This window comes from Saccopteryx leptura, chromosome 2 (genome assembly GCF_036850995.1).
Source record: "Saccopteryx leptura isolate mSacLep1 chromosome 2, mSacLep1_pri_phased_curated, whole genome shotgun sequence".
Lineage (NCBI taxonomy): Eukaryota > Metazoa > Chordata > Mammalia > Chiroptera > Emballonuridae > Saccopteryx > Saccopteryx leptura.
Window position 1 is genome coordinate 245,387,649 of NC_089504.1, and position 24,582 is coordinate 245,412,230.

The window sequence follows — 24,582 nt, forward strand, 5'->3', positions numbered from 1 at the left end:
CCCATATATGTCTTATTTCCCCATTGATACTGCTTGTAACCTGGGCTTGGTAAGTACCTGCTGCTGCCCGTGATGGTAAGGGATTCTTTGAGAACCTGGCAGGGGAAGGGCCCCGGAGAGGGGCAAGCCTGACAGCACAGACACCAACACTACCGATAATCCCCGTGCAGAATGCTTACATGCCAGGCACTCTTCTAAGTGCTTTTATGTTTTCAATCCTCACAACCATCCTACAACACATCACCAAAAATGCATGATCTGAATCTCATTTTGAGAAAATGCAAAACAAATCAATATCGAGGGACATTCTACAAAAAATGGTCTGTACCTTTTTTAAATGTCAAGATTGTGAAAGATAAAGATGAGTAACTTGTTCTAGATTAAACAATACAGATAAATAACTAAATGCACTGTTTGATTCTGAATTAGATCCCAGAGCAGAGAAAAAAATGTTTTCTTTTTCTTTTTTTTCCCATCTTTTTCTGAAGTGAGAAGCAGGAAGGCAGAGACAGACTCCTGAATGCGCCAGACTGAGATCTACCCGGCAAGTCAACTAGTGGGCAATGCCCTGCCTATCCGGGGGGTTGCTCTGTTGCAACCAGAGCCATTCTAGCACCTGAGGTGGAGGCCATAGAGCCATCCTCAGTGCCCGGGCCAACTCTGCTCCAATGGAGCCTAGGCTGCGAGAGGGGAAGAGAGAGATAGAGAGGAAGGAAAGGGGGAAGGGTAGAGAAGCAGATGGGCGCTTCTCCTGTGTGCCCTGGCCGGGAATTGAACCCAGGACTTCCACATGCAGGATCGATACTCTACCACTGAGCCAATTGGCCAGGAAATGTTTTCTTGAGCTCTGAAACACTTTGGTGGGACCACTGATGATTTGCAAATTGGGTCTATAAATTAGATAACAGTGCTATAGATGTGAATTTCCTGATTTTGATCACTGCACTGTGCATATGTTAGAGAATATTTTATTTTTAGATAATATAAAACAAAGTATTTAGGGGTACATATACATCATGACTTCAGCTTCCATTTCAGATTCAGTAAATGCAATAATAATAACTTAATAAGTAAATTATAAAGTTTACATGAGAGAGAATGATAAAGCAACACAGAAAAACATTAAGATCTTAGGAATCTTAGAGAAGAATAAACAAATTCTCTGGGACTTTTTCCTTAAGTATAAAATTATTTTAAAAAAAAGAACTTTTAAGAAAATATCCCATGAGGAAGGCACCATAGCCTCCACTTCCAGAGGAGGAAACTGAGGCACAGAGAGGTTCAATACCTTGCTCAAGGCCACATAGCTGGTAGGTGGCAGAGCTGGGATTCCAATCCAGGGGGCCTGGTTGCAAGGTCTGAGCTTTAGCCACCTTGCCATCCTGCCTCTTAATCTGAACATGCTCCCCACTTCGCCACTGCCTTCTCCCTTACCTCCCTCTGCTGCAGCTCCTCATTGGAAGTACGGAGGAGGGAGGACACCATCGTACTGACCAGGATCTCATCACTTGAGGCCCGCAGGCTGAAGCCAAAGACTTTGTATAGAAAAGCCTAGGAGGAATAGGAGGGCAGGGTCATGCAGAGCTTGGAACAAGCTTAGGACAGGCATTTCCAAGGCTCGCCGCCACCTTCGCCCATAGCCGCTTCCTGCATCCCAGCCTCCTTGCTCTCTGGGGGCATCTGGATAGGGCAGGAATCTACAGAACGGGGGCTCAAGTGAGAGGGAAGAGAAAGCAGTAGTTCTAATTTCTCAGCCCCTTAGGGCTCATCCTTTAGGAACTTTCCCTGATGCCTAAACTCACTTCCTGACAACCCCTCTCTGTGGGCACCTTTCCTGCTCTGGCAGACACTCATGGTGCCTTGTCCCAACCTGAGGGTTCTCCCTTCAACTGCTGCAGGCATTCTGTGAAGAGCTGCCCTCTGTTGCCTTTGGGACAGGGCTGCCCTGAGCTGACTGGGGCCTCCTTGCCCAGGTGCCGGGTGCTGCATTATTCCTTCTCCCCTCCATCCCAGACCAACCCTGAAATCCTGGAGCCAACAACTGACAAGCGGAAGGATGGGGGATGTGAGGGTACAAGTGCCCCACACTTTACTCCAGGCTGGACAGACTCTGCCCTGAAGTTTCCACCCAGGGCTCTGATGGGATCAGGACACATCCTTGCTCAGACTCTCCTCTCCCCTCATCTGCGTCCCTGTGCTCTAGCACAACTTCTCCCGAGAGCACTTCCTTGATAAGTCACTTGACGAGAGCCCTCACCTTAGACTCTGCATCAGTCAAACCTGACTGAAGGCACCCACACTTCTGCTTAGCTGGCCAAGGACTACTGGTCTTCCAGCCTGACTCACTCCTCGGCAGGAGCCCCATCTTCCTTCCCGGTGTGCCCAGGACGGAAGCGGTTCCCTAGACACTGAACTTTCAGTGCCAGGATCGGAAGAGTCTTGAGCAACCCTAAGCAGTGCATAGCCTCTAAGAAAGCTCCTCTGTCCAGTCCCACAGCCCTTCCCTGTGCTCCCAAGACACAGTGCAGACTTCCATCCTGACACAGTGCTTAGAATAACTGCCCACTTTGTTGTCTGTTCACTCAGGCAGACCATGATTTCCTGAAGGCAGAGCCGGTGCCTTTTCCATGAGTACTGGCGTCGGCCCAGGGTCTGTTCTGCTATAGGCATCTAGTACACATTTTTAATAACTGAATTGATCATCAGAACTTCTGCTTGCTTTGTTTTGTATCTTTATTCTACCAACTACAAAGATGTGCATACAGAAGGTGCTTCATAAGTATCTGTTAATAATTATAGAACAGTCTTGGAAATAAGGCTTCTTTCCTGGAAAACCTCCTTCCCCAGAGCCCAAATGAAGTGTTGCTTGGTAATAGGAAAACAAGATTCAAAATCAAGAAATCTGGATTCAAGTGCCAGTTTTACCAGTCATTTGCTTAAGACTAGAAATCCCTCCAAATTGTATTTTCAATCTGCAAGGAAGGAGTAACAACAGCTATCGGGTTTAGGCTTTAAAAGGCTTTGGAGTTAAAGCACGTTCACTAGCATCCTTGTTCAGTCCTCAGTCACTCTCCTGTGATGCAGAATTTGCGATTGCTGCTTCCCAAGTGAGGCAACTGAAATCACAAGGATGCTACACACTTAATCCAGACTGAACTGGGAGCCCATGGAGAAGTCAGGACAGGACGCAGGCCTCCACTACCACAGACCCTGTGCTCTGCGAGGAAAGGAGCCCACATTTCTTCTTCCTCAGCTCTGTATCCTCAACGTGAAGCACAGTCCCTAATCTATAGTATGCCCTCAAATACAGTATTACTTGGATTAACTTGCTTAAATCTGTTTTAAAATCAATCATCTTTTCACTATACCCAAGTACCAGCTCCATTCTGTTAACAGCATACAGGGAGGTTCAAGTAAGACGAGACAGCAAAGCTCTAGATAAAAGCCTAAAACACTAAACAAATGTAAGACACATCGATATGTCTGTCGTGCCAGTGTGACCACCGGCCCCTGGTCCTCTCCACCCCTCGACCCCCAGGCTGCAGGAACACCAGTTTGCTTTTCCCCCAAGGCCTGCCCTTCATGCACATTTCTACAGCCCCCCGTGGCTCCTCCACCACCACCCTCCTCCCTACCCCCCCCCCCAACCACTGCATAGCCAGACACACCTTATCGGCGGCGTCGTAGTCATCGTTGCTGAAATAATTTATCCTCGCCAAGACAACTCTGATGAGGCGCTGCACCCAGTGGTCATTCTTAGTGGCCACTAATGTCTCATGTAAAAACTGAGGAAGGGGAAGGGAGAAGATGACCTCAAAGGACAGTGGTAGGCCTTCTCTGCCCCACAGAAGTGGGGTCAAGAAGAAGAGACAGGGGCCATGGTCTGTGACTTAGGGGGAGAAGGTGAAACACATGGTGGGGCTAGTCGGGACTGGAGAATGATAGCACAGTGACAGGATGTTAATGCCAGTTACATGTGTGAAGCCCTTCCCAATTTACATGGCCCTCGCCCATATCATCCTATTGAATTCTGAAAGACAGGGCTTACTTCCAGATGAAAAACCTGAGACATGGAACAGCTAAATGACTCTGCCCAAGGACACACTTGCTAGGGCCCTTTCACTTCCTCTATTTTAGACATAGGGCCTCAAGGGTGGGGAAGGTGAGCCAAGGCTTAGGATAGTCAGATCCTCTGATGCAGGGCCAGGAGGCATGGGGACCACAGAGAGAGGTTCTCCTGAGCGGGAAAGACCTTGAAAGTGGCCTCAGTTTGTGGGGCATGGGGCCATCCCCTCTCATCAACCTGAAGAGAGGAGGAAGGCAAGTGTGGAGGGAGGGAGCACTTGGGGAGTGTTGGGGAGTGCTTACCCAGAGCAGCGTGTCCTCCCACTCCTCCTGATTCAGGCTCTGCTCAGTGTGATCTAGGAGAAAACAGAGCACGGGACCACCCCACAGGAAGGCCCCAGCCAGGAGAATGGGAAACCCATGTGAACACTAGGTGGTGCTGAGCCTACAGAATAATCGCTCTCCCACTTTACAGTCTCCAGAAGATGGATGACTAGCCAAAGCCAAACAGACACAGCTAGCCGAGTGGTCAGAGCCCGGGGCACAAAACTGCTCTGTTTGTTTCAAAAGCCCACACTCTTCCCTGATCCTCCGCTCCAAAGAATGGGCAGAAATCGTTCTGGGAACTCGGGAGCCACAGAAGCCCGGTCTTCACCTCTTCTCAGTGCAGAACATCACCCAAATAAGCAGACCCATCCTACAGCATCGCAGAGGGACAGAGAGGATGGTCCTAGTTTTCCTCACCCCAAGGAAGGTCCATCCTGCACCTCGAGCCTCCATCTCTTCTGGAGTTGGCCCCCTGCCTCAGCTCCATTCCTCCCCTCTCCTAAACAACCCCTTACCATCCAGTGTCTTCAACATCTGGGAGATCTCCATATTCCACAGCTGGCCCACTTTTTTGTAGATAGGGCGGTGCTGGGAGGTGAGAGGGTGCAGGGCATCTAGGAGCTGTAGAGCGTTTGTCCCAAACGTCTTTTCCCTGTAGGGCTTCCGAGAAAACACCTGAGAAGCAAGAGCAGCAAGCAGGAGACAGAGGCAGGATTTAAGGCAAGAGAAGGAAGAAAATGACAAAAAACCCACAGAATGATAGAGCTGGAGCTTACACCCTCCACATTCTTTTCCACCTGTTGAACTCTAACATCCTCCAAGATATTCTAAAAGCATCACCCCTCTTGTGAGGCCTTCCTGACTCCTAGGTACCACGGCAGCTCACTGCTCTTCTAAGATACCACTGCACCCTGTGCATTCATCTATTAGTACACTAATCACACGGGATACATGGTTACTCCCAAGCTTGTCTTCCCCTCTAAGACTGAACTTTCAGTGCCAGGATCGGAACTGTCCTGAGCAACCCTAAGCAGTGCATAGCCTCTAAGAAAGCTCCTCTGTTCAGTCCCACAGTCCTTCCCTGTGCTACCAAGACACAGTGCAGACTTCCATCCTGACACAGTGCTTAGAATAACTGCCCACTTTGTTGTCTGTTCACTCAGGCAGACCATGATTTCCTGAAGGCAGGGCCAGTGCCTTTTCCATGAGTACTGGCGTCGGCCCAGGGTCTGTTCTGCTATAGGCATAAACACCTCAAGGGCAGGCCTACCTCTGTCACCCCAAGTGTTCACAATTCTAACACATAATATCCGGAAGACAGAGAACTCAGGGATCCAGGCCTGACCTTGGTGGCGTAATGGATAAAGCACCGACAGAGAATCTGAAGCACTGGTTGAAGCCCTGGCCTAATCCAGTCAAGGGACATATGACAAGCAGTCAATAAACAACTAAAGTGAAGCAACTATGAGTTGTACTTCTTGAGCCATCCCTCCACCCATCGCTCCTCTCTGTAAAATTAACAAAGTAAGATTTAAAGAAAAAAAAAAAAAAAAACTTAAAAAAACAACAACAGAGATCCAGAAAGGCATGTAGACTTGTCCAAGGTCAACAGAGAGCAGCTCACAATAAGGCCACATAGGAGACAGGCTAGCCTCTCCCACCCTTCACCCCTTCCCCATCTCCAGACCCCACCACTATGCGCCCACTTCCCTTTCAAGTTCTTCAGCCCTCAAGATCCTAGGCCCTACCTTTTAATTCCATATCCACCATAGTGCCTGTAATAGAGTACTCAACTATCTGTAGAATGATGGATGGAGGGATGAAGGGATGACTGGGGTGGATGAGAGAAGGGATGGATGGAGCCTCCCTCAGTCCCTTACTTAGCTCTGACACACGTCAGCTCATAGGAGCCTCCAAGAATTTCCAGGGGTAGCTAACAACAGGCAGGGAATATAGTCACCCCCCCTCTCACACACATCCTTTTATTTTTATTTTACAAAAGAAAAAACTGCAGCTGGGAGAACAAGTCACTCAACATTTTAAGTCTAGAAACTGGCTGAGCAGACCTCAAAGCTCTAGGCCTCCAGCATCACTTACCACAAGAGAGGTCAGGACTTCCTCTGGGGAGATCAGCCTGGTGGCTAAGTTAAAGAGAAGATAAAAGACGGAGAGAGTGAGTGCATGCTCCAGAATTCTCCACCTCCACTGTCAGCTCCCCATCGGTGCTTCAGAGGAGGAGAAAGAGCATTGTGGAGACGAAACATCAGTGCCAATACCATGGGGACTCGTGACATTTTGGCTCTGCTTAAAAAACGAACCATTACATTTTCAGCCTTATTAGGCACACACCAAGTACTGTGCTGAGCACAGTACCTGCTACCTCTAACACTGACCCCACTGGGAATAGAGGTTGGGGATGGGTTGAGCAGAGGGTGAGGCTCAGTTTGGGGGCAAAGGAAGAACTATGGTTCAGAAATGACTGTGTGTTCTTCACTCAGTAATGAATGATATTTGTACTTCTCAACTCCAGCATTAGCAGAAGGAGTAAACGTAAAAAGGAACTGAATATCCCAGAGGTGTCTTCTTTACAGTCATGGAGTCAAATAGCCTTACAGTGCTGTCTTAACCTTTGTCTTACTCTTCCTGCCACTGCCCAGGCTCGGGATCTGCTGCCTCCTTCTCAGGACTGCACCCGCTCTCCCACACCCACTACCCCTGCAGTGTCTCAGCCAGCCTCCCTCCCCACCACTCCATGCCCACAGCAGCCTGAGCCTTCACAGCGAGCCCCTCACTGTAGGCTGCCCACCCTTGTACTTACAGCTGTCTTGAAAGCAGTCGAGGTAGGGAGTCCTGCCTGGGAGTGGGTCTCCAGAGCCATTTCTGTGGCTATACCACTCAGGAGCACGAAGGCGAAGGTGTAGCTGGGATCACACACCAAAGTGAGCAGTTTGGGTAAAGAGACCTGGCAGGAGATATGGCAAGAAGTTCAATGCGTGCCCTAAGCAGCACCAGTCATAAGTTCTCCAAACCCATGACCTTGTCTTCCATTCCTGGAGGGGCATTTGAGGCCTCTGTACACAGCCTCCTAATGCATTCATGGTCATTTCTCCCTCCCTTCCCAGTCCATATTGGTAAAATATAACCAAGGTCCTTATTAAAATTACAGCAGGAAGGACTTGACAGATGAAGGCTTCTTGAAATTGGGAATGTGTGACTTGTAACCACCTTCCAGGGGCAGAGACTTGCTGATGGTCAGGAGGCAGAGCTTACTGGGATGGAGAGGAAACTCATATCCTTTCCCTCCCTCAGCCCCTTACTTAGCTCTGACACACGTCAGCTCATAGGAGCCTCCAAGAAACTCCAGGGGTAGCTAACAACAGGCAGGGAATATAGTCACCCCCCCACACACACCTTTTTATTTTTATTGTACAAAAGAAAAAACTGCAGCTAGGAGAACAAGTCACTCGACATTTTAAGTCTAGAAACTGGCTGAGCAGAACTCAAGCTCAGGCCTCCAGGCCCACCACCCGTGACCCTCTTTTGCGGTCTTGAGCACCACTCAGAGGAACCCAGACACTTGAGTAGAACCAAATGGAGGTGGCGAGGGGTGGGAGAGACAGCACAGGGGCCAGATGGTGCAGGGTGCCGAGTACAGTCTGAGGGTCGGGGGAGTGATCTGGGAGCCCGGGGAGAATATGGAGAGAGTGCATGGGGAATATGGAGAAGCCTGTTTGACCCTTGCTGTTTGTACCATCTGTAGGATTCTGGAACACATTATTCTAATTCCTTCTTCATTCTGGAATTTAAAAGAAAGGAAAAATTTAAATCTGAAACCAATGTTAGCTAAGTCTCTGAGTTCAAAGCCTCCCCTGGCTCACTACTCACACCTGTGCCAGGCATACGCTCCTCTTCCCCTTCTGCTCCCAATTCTCCTTCTCTCATCTCCTCCCTCCCCTGAGGCCTGCTCCCAACCCCGGGACCCTCCCTGCCCAGGCCCTGCTCACTGAGGAGTCAGACTGGATCCTGATGACATAGTCAATGACAGAGTTCCCCTCAGGCAGGTCCAGGTAGTTGTGCATGCCCAGCTTCTCAATGAAGTGCAAGAGGGCCTTCGGCACCTGTGGGGTCACAGACCATTACATGGCAAGACAGGAAGGCAGGTCAGGGACTCCCAGTATGACCTTCACGCTCCAGGTGACGACACAAAGCACCAAAGTAGGTGAGGGACTCAGTGCTCCCGACTGCAAGCCCCGTGTGACTCCAGATATTCACAGACCACCAGCCAATGAACCTGACCACGTTTGTACTTCACCCAGAAGTTCTAACCCACCTTAGCTCCCACCATCCCTCTAGAAAACTCTAAGCACTTAGCTTGCCCACACCTTATCTCTCCAGAGCTATGAAAATTAGCAGGAGCGTTGGATAGCGGGAGAATCTAGGCCCAATAAAGGTCCCATGGCCTGACCTGTGCTGGCGCAGTGGATAAGAGCATTGACCTGGAACACTGAGGTTGTCGGTTCGAAACCCTGGGCTTGCCTGGTCAAGGCACATATGGGAGTTGATGCTTCCTGCTCCTTCCCCCTTCTCTCTCTCTCTTTCTCTTATTCATGTGTGTGCTTTGTCTCTCTCTCTCTAAAATGAATAAAGTCTTAAAAAAATTTTTTTTAAAACAGTGCCATGTTCTGGCCTTCCCAGGGAAAACCAGGAACAAATCCCACAAGTCCAGAGGCCCAACCCTCAAGACTCCAAGCTCTCCATTAACTTTCTGAAGTTTTGGACTTTGTGTTTAGGGATAACGCCACTGTCATCCATTTGGCACCTCAAACCACTGCTCTCCTGCTCCATTGTTCCCCTGTCCTCTGTGATCCAGAGCTGGAAATCTCTGCTGTTTACAACACTGGCTGCACAGCTTGGTAAAAATACAGTTCCTCACAGAGTACTGAATCTGTAACGTGGAAGATAAAGTAGCAGAAAACAGCCAATCAGAACAGCAAAAGGGAAACAGAATGCCCCCAAAATGAGGATAGTTTAAAAGGCTCTGATATGACATCAAGTATACAAATATTTGCATCATGGGGGTGCTGGAAGGAGGAGAGAAACAGCAAGGAATTAAAAACCTATTTGAAAATAAGTAATGATGGAAATCTTCCCTAACTTGGTGAAGGAAATAAACATCTAAGTCCAAGAAGTGCACAGTCCCAAACATGATGAATCCAGAGATGCCCACAGCAAGACACATCATAATTTAAATGTAAAAGGTTAACAAAGAGAGTCTTAAAAGCAGCAAGAGGAAAGCAGTTGGTTACCTATAAGGGAGCTACCATAAGACTGCAACTGACTTCTCAATATAAACTTTGCAGGCCAGATGGGATTGACAAGAAATACTCAAAGTGATGAAAAGCAAGGACCTAACCAAAATTACTCTACTCAGCAAAGTTATCATTTAGAGTAGGAGGACAGATAAAGAGCTTTCCAGACAAGAAAAAGCTAAAGGAGTTCATCACCAACAAACTAGTATTACATGAAATGTTAAAAGATCTTCTTTAAGAAGAAGAGGAGGAAGACAAGATTAAAAATATGAAAAGGCAATAACTAAATATCTATCCACAATTAGTTTAACCCTTTGACTAGTGAGTACTTTTCATGCTCAATGACTCCCAGGAGTGAGGTGTTTTTTTTTCAAAAACTGAAATTAGTTCCAGTTACAGTTTTATAAACTTAAAATCATGTTTGTTTGATAACCAACCTATGGAAACAAGAAGAACATATATTTACCTTTTTTAAATGTTGTCTTACACATTTTTTTCTACTTTTTTTTTTTTTTCTTTTTGCATTTTTCTGAAGCTGGAAACAGGGAGAGACAGTCAGACAGACTCCCGCATGCGCCCGACCGGGATCCACCCGGCACGCCCACCATGGGGCGAGGCTCTGCCCACCAGGGGGCGATGCTCTGCCCATCCTGGGCGTCGCCATGTTGCGACCAGAGCCACTCTAGCGCCTGAGGCAGAGGCCACAGAGCCATCCCCAGCGCCCGGGCCATCTTTGTTCCAATGGAGCCTTGGCTGCGGGAGGGGAAGAGAGAGACAGAGAGGAAGGCGCGCGGAGGGGTGGAGAAGCAAATGGGTGCTTCTCCTGTGTGCCCTGGCCGGAAATCGAACCCGGGTCCTCCGCATGCTAGGCCGACGCTCTACCGCTGAGCCAACCGGCCAGGGCCATTTTTTTCTACTTTTAATTTTATTTAGACAATTGATTTTAACAGGGTGACATTGATCAATTTGAGTACATAGGTTCCGAGAAAACATCTCCAGATCATTTTGACATTTGATTATGTTGCATACCCATCACCCAAAGTCAAATTGTCCTCCGTCACCTTCTATTTGGTTTTCTTTGTGCCCCCTTCCCCCCTCCCCCCTGGTAACCACTGCATTCCTGTCCATGTCCATGAGTCTCAATTTTGGCCTTACATATTTTTTTTTTTTACAGTGACAGAGAGAGAGTCAGAGAGAGGGATAGATAAGGACAGACAGGAACAGAGAGAGATGAGAAGCATCAATCATTAGTTTTTCGTTGCAACACCTTAGTTGTTCATTGATTGCTTTCTCATATGTGCCTTGACCGCGGGCCTTCAGCAGACTGAGTAACCCCTTGCTCGAGCCAGCGACCTTGGGTTCAAGCTGGTGAGCTTTGCTCAACCAGATGAGCCCGCACTCAAGCTGGCGACCTCGGGGTCTCGAATCTGGGTCCTCTGCATCCCAGTCCAATGCTCTATCACTGCGCCACTGCCAGGTCAGGCAGCCTTACATATTTTTAAAATAAAAATTTTTGTAAGATTGTACTTTGGATGGTCAGGAGACACGAGGACATACAGGAACGTTCATACTACTCAAAGGGTTAAATGCAAATAAATTTAAAGGTTCCAATCAAGACATAGGGTGACTGAGTGGATAAAAACACAGTATCCTTACATATGCTGCCTACAAGAGACTCACTTCAGATCAAAAGACACAGAGAAACTGCAAGTAAAGAGATAGAAAAAATATTTCAGGAAAATAGAAAAAAAAAATCCCAAAAAGCTGCAGTAGCAATACTTAAACCAGACAAATTAGACTTTAAAACAAAGGCTATCAAAGGCTATAAGGAGAGACATAGAAAGACCCAACAATTCTACTTTGGGATATTTATATAAAAAAACCCAAAACACTAAACTGAAAAACACACATGCATCCAAATGTTCATTGCAGCATTATTTACAATAGGCACAAGTTACAGAAGAAACTGAAGTATCCATCAAGAGATGAATGGATAGCCCTGGCTGGTTGGTTCAGTGGTAGAGCGTCGGCCTGGCGTGCAGGAGTCCCAGGTTCAATTCCCGGCCAGGGCACACAGGAGAAGCGCCCATCTGCTTCTCTACCCCTCCCCCTCTCCTTCCTCTCTGTCTCTCTCTTCCCCTCCCGCAGCCAAGGCTCCATTGGAGCAAAGTTGGCCCGGGCACTGAGGATGGCTCTGTGGCCTCTGCCTCAGGCGCTAGAATGGCTCTGGTCGCAACAGAGCGACGCCCCGGATGGGCAGAGCATCGCCCCCTGGTGGGCGTGCCGGGTGGATCCTGGTCGGGCGCATGGGGGAGTCTGTCTGACTGCCTCCCCGTTTCTGGCTTCGGAAAAATAAAAAAAATAAAAAAAATAAAAAAGAGATGAATGGATAAAGAAGTGGTGATCTGCGTTGACACTTAAGACTCAGGGGCCACCAAGATGCCAGCTTACCACTCTTCTCTCATGGAACCCAAAACCAAACCCATTGGAAACATGGCACTGTTGCCTATCAGAAGTCAGTTCAAAGACCTGCTCCTAGAGACTCAAAAGATATAGACATTGTGGAGGAAACTGTCTATTATTTCAAAGCCAATGTCTTCTTCACAAACTACAAAATTACGAATTAGGCTGATAGAACCTTGAATTCATAACTCTCTACATTTCTGAGTGCCTAAAAAACTCCAAAAGTCTGATTCCAAAGCAAAAGTGAAAGTGAAAAGAAATGTACACACTGGGAAGCACTAATTTCCCCATTTCTGGAGAGCCTGTTTTACCACTTAACGCAACTTATGCCAAACCTGCAAATAAACAAAAAGACGAAGTGATGAGGGCCTGTCTACAACAGCTAAGGCAAGAGACTGGTCTGAGACTGTGTGAGAAAGTTTTCAAGACTTAGAATGATATACCCAGCAAGTGATGGACTTGCTTTGTGAAGAGACAATTCATGAACAAGAGTCTTTCAGGACCTGGACAGAAAAAGGGAGCCTGGGCAGATGCTGTTTCCACAGCCATAGCCAGGGTTTTATAGCAAGACGGACACCACTGCTTGCCTTTCCTTCATAAAGTCTTTACAGAGAAGAGAGAAGTAAATGTGTCTTTACTTGAAAAGTTCATTAGCAAGAATTGAAGGGGGGAGGAAATAAATTGTCAAAAGGTAGTTTAAAATTTTCTGAAGTATCAAGCTGGGCTTAATAAGTAATAAAAAAGTTTCTAACACAAAAAAGAGAAAAAGTGGTGCATATATATACAAAGAAATATGACTCAACCAAAAAAAGATTGAAATCTTGCCAACAACAAGATGGATGGACATAGAGGGTATTGTGCTGACTGAAATAAGTCAGACAGAGACAAATGTCATATGATTTCATTTACCTGTGGAATCTAAAAAATAAAATAAACAAGCAGAACTGAGACACACCCATACACACAGGGGACATGTTGATGGTTGTCAGATGGGAGAAGGGGTGGGGGAATGGGTGAAAAGGTGAAGGAATTAAGAAGTACAGATTGGCAGTTACAGAACTGTCATGGGATGTAAATTACAGCATAAAGCATCCAGTCCATAATGGTGTAATACCTACGTGTGGTGTCAGACACAACAGATTTATTGGGAATATCACTTCATAAGTTATATAAATAAATCTGTAATAACTGAGTTGTACACCTGAAACTAACATAATATTGTATGTCACCTGTAATTGAAATACAAAAAAATATTTTTTAAAAAGAAAACAATATATATATGGCTTCTCAGACCCCACACCAGAGGCAATGTTTGAGGACTTCTCTCCCCAAGCAAACTGTGAATCCTCAGGAGACAGAATTAGTATTTTTTTAGAGCTCCATGACCCCACTGGGCCCACCACAGTGCTGCCCAGAAAAGAGGCTCAGAAAATATGAAGGAACCACCTGTCCACTTGTCAAAGTTTTCTCACTTTTTTTTTTTTTTTAATATTTCTGAAGTGAGAAGCAAGGAGGCAGAGAGACAGACTCCCCCATGCGCCTCACCGGGATCCACCGGCATGCCCACTATGGGGCAATGCTCTGCCCATTTGGTGCATTGCTCCGTTGCAACCAGAGGCATTCTAGCACCTGAGGCAGAGGCCATGGTGCCCGGGCCAACTTTGCTCCAATGGAGCCTTGGCTGCGGGAGGGGAAGAGAGAGACAGAGAGGAAGGAGAGGGGGAGGGGTGGAGAAGCAGATGGGCGCTTCTCCTGTGTGCCCTGGCCGAGAATCGAACGTGGGACTTCCACACGCCAGCCCGACGCTCTACCACTGAGCCAACCAGCCAAGGACAAACCTTTTTCACTTTTAAAGAGCCCAAATGTAACCCATGGGCAGCAGTCTGAGGCCAGAACTGCTTCGCGAGGGTGCCTTACCTCTCTCCTGTCCCCTGCAACCCTCCCCTCTCCATTTTACCAGACCTCAAGGTCTCAAAACAGCAACTGCCCTCCCAGCCCGAACACTGCCTTTCTGCTCACTGGCTTGTGGTCCTTCTGGATCACCATGATGATGAAATTCATCACCTTGCACTGCAGCTCCTCTGTCTGTGGCACTAGAGAAAAGACAGACGTGCACGGGGGTCAGTGTCCTCCCTCCCCCTCTTGCTTTGGGAGGCAGAGGACAGCCAGTAGGAGGGCTTTTAGGTACAGTCCTGATCTTCAAAGGCCAGGTCAAACCCCATAAGTTATCTCCTCCAGCCCTCTGCTGCAAACCAGACTAAAGAGTGGCCTCAAACAGTATCTTCATCAGGCTGGCACTTGAGCGTCAGCCCTTGCCAGTCTCCCAGGACTGCCCACCCACACCGCCTTTCCAGGTGAGCTGTTCCCCTCGCCCTCTGCACACCTCACACCTCACCCTTCGGAACTGCAAGCACTGCTCTTCTGTGTGAGCTCCCTCTGCTGACTCGGTCCCCTGCCTGCTCTCAGGACAGCTCCTAGTCAGTCCTGCCTCCCGACTGTTGCCTTCTCTGCACTCGTTGCCCATTGCCGTGCTCACATTGAAATAACTTAGCACGTATTATCGTGCACCATTCTGCTGTGTGAACAGCCTCCTCTTCCCTACTTAATAGTGAGTTCCTTGAGAGGAAGGGCCGTATCTTATTCATGTGTGTATTTTCTGTGCCTCACCCTGTGCTAGGCACACAGTAGAGGTTTGAGCACCTGACTGCAACTGAAGCCTACACTCCAAGATAGTAATCACACACTAAACCACTGCAGACTGACTGCAGAGTAAGCACTGGCCTCAGCACGTCACCTTTTCTCATTTACTTCTCACTAAAATGCCTAAAGGTGAGTATTCTGTTACCTGCATTGTTCAAATGAGGAAAGAGAGGTACAGACTAAAAGTAATGGGCCCCAGTGTGCACAGCTAGTAAGAGTCAAAGCCAAGATATGAGCCCACTCAGCTTCAAGCTGTATTTTAACTACTGTATGGGAGTATCTCCCAGACAAAGGAGATCTCACGAGAAAGAAGATCCCTAGGTGCAGGCTCAGTTCCCACTCACCATTCTCGAACACTTTTGTGAATACTTGAAGGGCTAATACCATCTTGCCTGGATCGTTGGACTCCGCGAACTTTTGCATTAAGACAACCAGCTGATCGCTGTATAACCAGGCTATAAGAGGACATGCGTAAAGAGAGTCATGTGTGAGTGGCAGGTGGTAAGGAGGAGTAAATCATGCTCATGGCCAACAACTGATCCCATGGGCAAGATAAATTAGGGCCCATTAGGTTAGAGAAAATAAGGAAGAGAGCCAGTGTTTGTCCAGCATTTACCACGTGCCAAGCATGGGGGCAGACGCTCTTCCCCAGCAAGGACTGCCCTTCGCCTGCCCCACCCGTAGGTGTGCCCTCCCGTAGGTCAGGACCTCTTTCATGACCATGAGTATTGTAATCACATCACCACCTTTCTGACTTGGGGATCACCAAAGGAGAAGAGAAGACAACCCCAGGTGAATGGGGTGGGAACAAAAGGGGCGGGGGTGGGACAATGTCCAATCCCTTTGAGATGCACTGAATTGCAGGCAAAGTTCACATGGGTTACTTTGCATCTTGCCTGGAGCACGAAAGCCCCTCGTGGGAACCGAGGCCCCATCACAGGCCTGGGAGAGAGTAGGTCCTGAGTGCCCGTGGACACCCACAACCGGGCGGGAAGATGTAAATTTACTCAGGGTGGAGAAAGCCTTCAGAATAAGCTTGTGGTTCTCCACAGAGTAAGCATCTGATCGCTGGACTTCTTTACTCAGCTGTGGGGAGACCCAGGCCATCAGACATGGGAGCACTAAACCCAAGGGCCCTGAGCAGGGATGAAAACACTGAGGGATGCAGCCATGGAAAATCCGGCACTTGGCCATAGGAGAACATGAAAATACACAGCCCCAAAGCAAGGAAGACAGTGGCCAACAAATGAAATATATGGAAGGTAACACCTTTTTGCAAAATGTTCAATTGTCCTCTTCCTCCTCAAGGTTGCAACACAGAAAGCCTGCCGTTTCCCACAGGCATGGAGTGGTTTGAACATTCTGCCTTTAGCCAACTTAGAGGGAGCAAAAAAGGCCTTCACCCCAAGAAACATACAAAATGTGTCCAATCTACCTCGAGGAGAATGTCCACTCTGGGACCAGAACCCAGGCATAGACCTGTTCCAGGGAAGCCTGAGGTGTGTACAGTTAAGGTCACAGTGAGAAAAACCCTGGGGCTGTGTGGAGGTTGTGAGCTGGGCGGGGTAACCATCACCTCCAAGAAAGAGAGGGAGAGCAAGCCCCGGGCACTCCAGCCCCGCAGCACTCACCAGGTTGAAGAGCATGCCTGTGATGGTCTCCACCTGAGATTCCAGGTTCTGACGTCCACAGCTGCTGCCAGCCAGAGCAGTCAAGAGTTTGCAAATGCACTGTAGTGTGTAAAGACATAGTCAGCGCCACTCGGCCAGCCTTTGCCACAGCCTCCAGGGAAAGCCTCTGTCCTCACATCTTCTCTGAGGACATGGCTACAGTATCCTCTAAGTTTCACACTACTCTTTGGGCCTTTTCAAGAAAGGCCTAGGGGCCATTTTCTCCATGGCCCAGTAGAGCCATGACCTGCCCTTCCACCTCAACCAGGAAGCTATACTTACTTTCAAATAACCTCATTACTCCACAGAAACTTTTAGGGCAACTCAACACTGCAGGTGTTGGCTGACTTCAAGAAGTAGGATGAAGTACTCATGGCCACAGAGAGAACTGCACTCTATTGTCCTGACTCAAAATTTGGAAAGCCAAGTTTAAAAGCCTAAATAGCCACCTTTACCTCATGGATTAAATTGTTTTATGGGTTGTTATCACTTGTATGAGAGCACTACAATAGCCTTGGTTTTCACATGCATCAACATTCCACTGAACTTTTTTCAAAACAGCTTTATTAATTTTTAATGGATATATATAATGAACTACACAAATTTAAAGTTACAATCTAGTAAATTTGGAGGGGGGATTTTTTTTCTGACATGAGAAGCAGGGAGGCAGAGAGACAGACTCCCATATGCACCCAACTGAGATCCACCCAGAATGCCCACTAGAGGCGATGCTCTGTCCACCTGGGCCATTGCTCCGTTGCAACCAGAGCCATCCTCAGTGCCCAGGTCAACTTTGCTCCAATGGAGCCTTGGCTGCAGGAGGGGAAGAGAGAGAGAGAGCAAAAGGAGAGGGGGAAGGGTGGAGAAGCAGATGGGTGTTTCTCCTGTGTGCCCTGGCAGGAATCAAACCCAGGACTTCCACATGCCGGGCAAACATTCTACCACTGAGCCAACCAGCCAGGGCCCAAGCTTATAAGTTTTAATAAATGGAAACACCCTTGAAACCATCTCCACAGTTAAGATAATGAACATATCCATCACCCTCCAAAAGTCTCCCCTTTTCTCTTTGTAACCTCTCCCAACACCTTTCCCTTCCCTCGTGACCACCAATCTACTGTCACTTTTTAAAAAACTCCCTAGCTGTTCTCCAGAACGACTGTGCCACTTCACATTCTAACAGATGTGTAATAGCACCTCACTGTAGTTTTAGATTCCCCAAAGTTTAAATGATGTTTAGCAACTTTTCCTGTGCTAACTTGCCATCTCCATATAGCAGTGGTTCTCAACCTTTCCTAATGCCGTGACCCCGCAATACAGTTCCTCATGTTGCAGTGACCCCAACCCAAAAATAATTTTGGTGGCTACTTCATAACTGTAATTTTGCTACAGTTATGATTCGAAATGTAAATACCTGATATGCATTAAGTATTTTCCGATGGCTTTAGGCAACCCCACCGGGGTCACGACCCACAGGTTGAGAACCGCTGCCATATAGTCTCTGATGAAGCATCTATTTAAATTTTTTGCCAGATTTTAAAACTTTTAAAATGAGTTTTGAGAATTCCTTATGTATTTGATTGATAGATACATATATATGATTTGAAAATATTTTCTCCAAGTCTGAGACTTGTCTATTCATTCTCTTAACAGCTTTCAAAGAAGAGAAATTATTCACTTGATGCAGTCTTATTTATCATATTTATCCATTTTTTAAATCATGTTTTATTTTTCAATTACGATTGGCATACAATATTTTGTTCCAAGTGTACAACTCAGCGACTAGACATTTAAATTACTTATAAAGTGATCACCCTGATAAATAAATCTATTAGCCACCTGACACCATACAGTGTTATTTCAGCATCATTGACTCTATTGCCAATGCTATCATTTACATCACCATGGCAATTCTGTAACAACCAATTTGTACTTCTTAATCCCTTCACCTCTTTCCTCAACCTCCTAACCCCCTCCCAATCTGGCAACCATGAAAAGGTCCTCTGTATCTATGGGTGTGGCTCAGTTCTGCTTGTTTGTTTTGTTTTTTAGATTCCACAAAGAAGTGAAATCATATGGCATTTGTCTTTGACTTATTTCACTCAGCACAATACCCTCTATGTCTATCCCTATAGTTGCCGGTACAGGATTTCATTCTTCCATGGATGACAGTGTTTATCCAGTACCTCGAAGGTGTTATTCCACTATCTTCTCACCTGCGTTGTTTCCACTGAGAAATCTCCTGTTGGTCCTGGCTGGTTGGCTCACTGGTAGAGCATCAGCCTGGCATGTCTATGTCCTGGGTTTGATTCCCAGTCAGAGCACACAGAAGTGCCCATCTGCTTCTCCACCTCTCCCCTTCATTTCTCTCTCTATATATCTCTCTCTCTTCTCCTCCCCTCCTGCAGCCATGGCTCAATTAAAGTGAGTTGGCCCTGGGTGCTGAGGATGGCTCCATGGTCTTTGCCTCAGGTGCTAAGAAGAGCTTGGTTGCTGAGCAATGGAGCAACATCCCCAGGTGGGCAGAGCATCAGCCCCTAGGGGGCTTGCCGGGTGAGTTCTGGTCAGAGTGCATGTAGAAGTCTGTCTCTGCCTCCCCTCCTCTCACTGAATAAAAAGTACATAAATCAATAAAGAAAGAAATACGCTGTTATTGTTATCTTTATTCCTCCTTATGAACATGTTTTTGTTTTTACTTGTTGCACTTAAGATTTTCTTGTTTCCACTTGTCTTGAGAAAGTTTACTATGACATGACTTGGTATGATTTCTTGTGTTTGGGGTTGAGTATCTTGGATCTGTGGGTTTATTCATTTCTTCAGATTTGGACATTTTCAACCGCTATTCCTTCAAATACATTTTCTGTCTCTGCCCTGTAGGAGAAAACTTGAATTGTCCATAAATTAGGCTGCCTGAAGTCGTTCCGTGCCTCATTATAGATGCTTTCTTCTTCATTTATTTTTTTACCTCTTTTCTGTTACATTTTGTGTAGTTTCTATTGCTGTCTTCCAGTTAACTATTTTTTTTTCTTTTGCAATGTCAAATCTGTCATTAATCCCATCCAGTGGTTTTTCATCACTGATATTACAGATTTTAGTTCTAGAAGTTCAATTTGGGTCTTTTTAAAATCTACCTTTATCCTGGTTTCTATTATTTACTTAATCTCTCCACTAGTTTTAAGCCAATAGGATAATTTAGATAATGTCTGTTTTAATGTCCTTGTCTGCTACTACTTTTTTTTAAAAGATTAAATTTAACAGGGTAACATTGATCAACAAGAGTACATAGATTTTGGGTAAACATCATAAGCTACTTCGAACATCTAGGTGAGCTCTGGGTTAGTTTTCATTTTCTCCTTATTATAGGCCACATTTTCCTGCTTCTTTGCATGCCTGGTGATTTTTTTTACTTCATACCACTTGTAAACTTATCTTATTGGGTGCTGGATATTTTTGTATTCCTATAAATATTCTTGAGTTTTTCCTAGGACACAGTTAAAGTTACTTGGAAATAATTTGATCCTTTTGGGTTCTGCTTTTAAATTTGTTAGACAGGACCAGAAGAACATTCAGCTTGCTGCTAATTCCACCCCCACCCTCAGTCCTCTACCTAAGACCCTGTGAATTATGAGGTTTTAAGGCTCATTGGTATGAACAGTTATTATTCTTGGCCCTTGTGAGTTGTGGCTTGTTCTTTCAAGTCTTGATTCTTCCTCACCAGGGATCACTTGTTTACACACATGGACTGTTTAGGACCCACCCTGTAAATTCTAGCTACCGTGGCCTCCCTATACTCTCATGGCTTTCTTCTCAACTCAGGGAGCCGTTCAGACTCTTCCTGGGTTTTCTTTCCCTCTGCCACTCCTGGAAACTCTCTGAAGGAAGTAAGCTGGAGTGATTATAGGGCTTATATCACGCCTGTCCTGTCTGTCAAGGATCACTATTGTTTGTTGCCTGAGATTCAATGGCTCGAGAACTATTGTTTCCTGTATCGTGCCTGGTCTTTTAGTTGTTTCAAAGAAGAGAGTAACTCTGGCCTCAGTTCCTCCGTCACGACCAGAGCAGAAATCCGTGCACTGGATTTTGAATATTTAACATTTCTTCTTCTTTGGTTTGCCTGATGGAACCCCGAATTCAGCCAACACCCCTAAATAGAGCTGGTTAGTACTAGCTGATATCCAAACCCATTCTATGACACACTGACAAATATCTCAATTTTCAAGCACTACCTCCCGGCATGATAGAGAAAGAGGAGAGAGAAGGTGGAAATAGCTAAAATATTTCCACTCGCAGTCAAAATGTAGGGAAGAATCTCTACTGCACCAATCCACAGACTAGCACTTACGTTACAGACTTCATCCTCCAACTGGCTGACTGCCTACACAAAGCAAACCTCAGTTCCACATTCACTGACCTTACCCTTAGGCAACATAAAGACGTGTGACAGGAGGGTGAGGAAGTAAGAGACTGGCTGCTCCACTAATGGAGAAAACTCAGAGCACATACGTGAGAAAGGTCAGGTCTTCAAATAGCACTGAGGTGGGAGTGCAGTGGAAGACCACAAACTCTGACCCCTGGACACTTGATGCTAATGGATGCTGTACTCAGTCTCCTCGTGGAAATGTACAAGTGCATATTAACATACTGAGCAACCATGAAAAATGTGCCTCTCAGATGCCTACTCTGGAGGGCAGAACTGACCAACACCTGCAGCCTCCAGACTCTAAATTCCATCACTGAGTTAAAACAGCCTAGGTCCCCACAGGTGCTTCCCCGCCAATGACTGAGTATGGCAAGTCCACTGAGGCAGGCCTATTCATGCAAGATGTGGGGCTTTTCTGATGGTGAGGTGGGCTCAATGACTCCTGTTGGCATTACTGAAACTTTCTGAGAACAACACTATAATCTAAGACTTTGCTCTCTCCTTCCCTCCCCCTTCGCCTTGTCAAGGGTCAGACCTGCTACTCAGTCTGATGGCTCTCCCAGCCTCCTCTGCCTCTTTCCCTGTCGTCCTCACAGCTGTTCCTCCAACTTCTCTTGCACCTCAATTCCATGTTGGTACCTGCTTTGTGGAGGACCAGACTAACCCACATTCTGAAGGCTCTGAGAAGTCCTACAGTTAGGATATTTGTTCAGTTTTTAACTCTGCATTTCCCACCCATTTTACTAAATAAACTCCTTCTTTGTGCAGAATAACCATTAGAAGTTGGAAGAGCTTTGTTTGAGAAATACCATTGAATTGGGAGGACTGAAAACAACAATCAGAAAATTGGGGTTCTGGTTCTTGGTCTTCTGCTCATAAAAATTATCTAATATTTGTATAACATTTCTATCAGAGGCAGAATTCTGATACAACCCTTGAAATTCCAGGACCCTGGTGGACACACACCTTCTCCTGATTTTTTAATCAAGCACTGATCTAGATCAGGGGTCCCCAAACTATGGCCCGCGGGCCACATGCGGCCCCCTGAAGCCATTTATCCCGCCCTCGAAGTATTTCTGGAAGGGGCACCTCTTTCATTGGTGGTCAGTGAGAGGAGCATAGTTCCCATTGAAATACTGGTCAGTTTGTTGATTTAAATTTACTTGGTCTTTATTTTAAATATTGTATTTGTTCCCATTTTGTTTTGTTACTTTAAAATAAGATATGTGCAGTGTGCATAGGAATTTATTCATAGTTTTTTTTTATAGTCCGGCCCTCCAACGGTCTGAGGGACAGTGAACTGGCCCCCTGTGTAAAAAGTTTGGGGACCCCTGGTTTATGTGGTTCCTCAAAAAATTAAGAATGCAACTATCCCATGACCCAGCAATGCCTCTACTGGATATATACCCCCAAAACTCGAAAACATTGATATGGAAAGATACCTATAACCCCATGGTTCTTGCAGCATTATTCACAGTGGCCAGGACATGGAAACAACCAAAGTGTCCTTCCATAGAGGAAGACACGTCTCAAACAAAAAGACACAGGAAGATTGCAAGAAAAGAATAGCAAAGACATGCCATACAAACACTCACCCCAGCCCCATTCCACCCCCAAAAAAGCCAACCAGCTAGATTGCTAGCTTCTCCCACCGCTCGCTTGGTACTCACCGACTGTGGCTCCCGAGCCAGACCCCGGAGGGCAGGTAGCCTGAGAGTCTAATCCTTGGAGTAGTTTGCGGTTAGAAGGCAAGGCTGCCCCACCAGCACTGGGACCACCGTGCGGACAGGCCGCTGCGACAGAGCTCCGCTCGCCTTCACTGCCCAGCGCACGGAATAACGGGGCACAACCGCTGAGGAATCAACATTGCGAAATCTCCCGGGCGGAGGGAGTGGTCAACAGCAGATCAAGCGAGGGGGGGGGGGCCTCCGGACGGCGGCTCGGGAAGCACGCGGGGGTTCGGGCTGAGCTCGGCTCGGGAACCACGCCGGGGAAAAGGGTCGGCGGCGCGGGAAGCCCCCTGGGGGTGAGGGGTGGCTGCTCGGGAAGCACGAGGGGGTGAGGGGCGCTGCGGCGCGAGAAGCACCGGGTGATTAGGGGCTGCTGCTGGGGAAGCAGGTGGGGGCAAGCGGCAGTGGCTGCCCGGGGAGTACGCAGGGGTGAGAGAGAAGATGAGGGAGTGTGACCGAGGCTAGGTAATGTAAGGAATGAAGTTTGAGATAAAGGTAGGGATTAGGGCAGGGGTCCCCAAACTACAGCCCTCCGGCCCCATGTGGCCCCCTGAAGCCATTTATCCAACCCTGGCCGCACTTCCGGAAAGGGCACCTCTTTCATTGGTGGTCAGTGAAAGGAGCACTGTATCTGCGCGGCACCGCAAAGCGCAGCGTGGCTCAGGTACTGGACTACTTCCGGTGATGCGAGAGGCATGCCTCACGGCTCCGGAAGCGCGCCATGTCACTTGTTAAGACTAGCAGTGACAAATATGGAACCGGACATTGACTGTCTGATTAGCCAAAGCAGGCCTATAGTTCCCGTTGAAATTCTGGTCAGTTTGTTGATTTAAATTTATTTGTTCTTTTTTTTTTTTTCCTGAAGCTGGAAACAGGGAGGCAGTCAGACAGACTCCCGCATGCGCCCGACCGGGATCCACCCGGCACGCCCACCAGGGGGCGATGCTCTGCCCATCCCGGGCGTCGCTTTGTCGCGACCAGAGCCACTCTAGCGCCTGGGGCAGAGGCCAGGGAGCCATCCCCAGCGCCTGGGCCATCTTTTTGCTCCAATGGAGCCTCAGCTGCGGGAGGGGAAGAGAGAGACAGAGAGGAAAGGGGGGGGGGGGAGGTTGAGAAGCAGATGGGCGTTTCTCCTGTGTGCCCTGGCTGGGAATCCAACCCAGGACTCCATGCCAGGCTGACGCTCTACCACTGAGCCAACCAGCCAGGGCCTAAATTTACTTGTTCTTTATTTTAAATATTGTATTTGTTCCCGTTTTTTTGTTTTTTTTTTACTTTAAAATAAGATATGCGCAGTGTGCATAGGGATTTGTTCATAGTTCATTTTTTAGTCCGGCCCTCCAACGGCCTGAGGGACAGTGAACTGGCCCCTGTGTAAAAAGTTTGGGGACCCCTGGATTAGGGCAACCAGACAGCTATGAGGACTCCTGGGCTCCCACTCACTTTGAAATTGTCTGTTTTTGCAGTTATATCAAGAATTCTGGCCTGACCTGTGGTGGCACAGTGGATAAAGCACATCGACCTGGAACACTGAGATCACCAGTTCAAAACCCTGGGCTTGCCTGGTCAAGGCACATATGGGAGTTGATGCTTCCTGCTCCCCCTTCTCTCTCTCCCTCTATAAATTAAATAGTCTTTAAAAAAAAAAAAAAGAATTCTGGCCTAACCAGGCAGTGGCACAGAGCATTGTCCTGGGACACAGAGGACCCAGGTTCAAAGGCCAAGGATCACCGGCTTGCTCGCAGATCATCCAGCTTGAGCACAGGCTCACTGGCTTGAGCAAGGGGTCACTCGCTCTGCTGTAGCACCCCCACTCCCTACCCCCACCCACCCCACCCAAGGCACATGAGAAAGCAATCAATGAACAACTAAGGAGCTGCAATGAAAAACTGATGTTTTTT

The 24,582-nt window shown here is 47.3% G+C and overlaps 3 protein-coding genes and 1 pseudogene across 4 annotated transcripts in view; 1 reads left to right on the forward strand and 3 right to left on the reverse strand.

Moving 5' to 3' along the window:
* LOC136395728 (maestro heat-like repeat-containing protein family member 7) overlaps positions 1-1,499 on the reverse strand; it is a 54,060-nt gene extending 52,561 nt beyond the window's left edge. For both annotated transcript variants that reach the window (XR_010749377.1, XM_066370976.1), the window contains exon 1: positions 1,435-1,499. Coding sequence is in view for 1 of the 2 variants with exons in the window: in XM_066370976.1 (XP_066227073.1) it covers positions 1,435-1,485 (51 nt within the window). In the remaining variant the exon portion in view is untranslated. The remainder of the gene's footprint in view (positions 1-1,434) is intronic.
* LOC136395739 (calcium/calmodulin-dependent protein kinase kinase 2-like) overlaps positions 1-24,582 on the reverse strand; it is a 1,028,348-nt gene that overhangs the window by 134,505 nt on the left and 869,261 nt on the right.
* LOC136393978 (maestro heat-like repeat-containing protein family member 1) lies at positions 1,597-22,831 on the reverse strand. The gene is made up of 12 exons (XM_066366527.1): positions 22,622-22,831; positions 16,496-16,594; positions 15,872-15,950; positions 15,209-15,319; positions 14,184-14,257; positions 8,397-8,510; positions 8,144-8,188; positions 7,211-7,354; positions 4,908-5,067; positions 4,369-4,421; positions 3,669-3,785; positions 1,597-1,680 (listed from the first exon to the last, which is right to left on the reverse strand). The coding sequence occupies exons 2-12, from the start codon at positions 16,508-16,510 to the stop codon at positions 1,597-1,599; spliced, it is 996 nt and encodes a 331-aa protein (XP_066222624.1). The 5' UTR covers positions 16,511-16,594; positions 22,622-22,831.
* LOC136393979 (actin-related protein 2/3 complex subunit 3 pseudogene) lies at positions 12,141-12,729 on the forward strand (annotated as a pseudogene).

What these genes read in the sequence shown, in the direction of transcription:
- LOC136393978 (XM_066366527.1), bottom strand. An exon ending in CACAAAAGTGTTCGAGAATG is followed by an intron (nt 14,258 to 15,208) that starts GTGAGTGGGAAC and finishes TCTTTTCTCTAG; the next exon opens with TGCCACAGACAGAGGAGCTG. An exon ending in TCCAGAAGGACCACAAGCCA is followed by an intron (nt 8,511 to 14,183) that starts GTGAGCAGAAAG and finishes GTGACCCCACAG; the next exon opens with GTGCCGAAGGCCCTCTTGCA.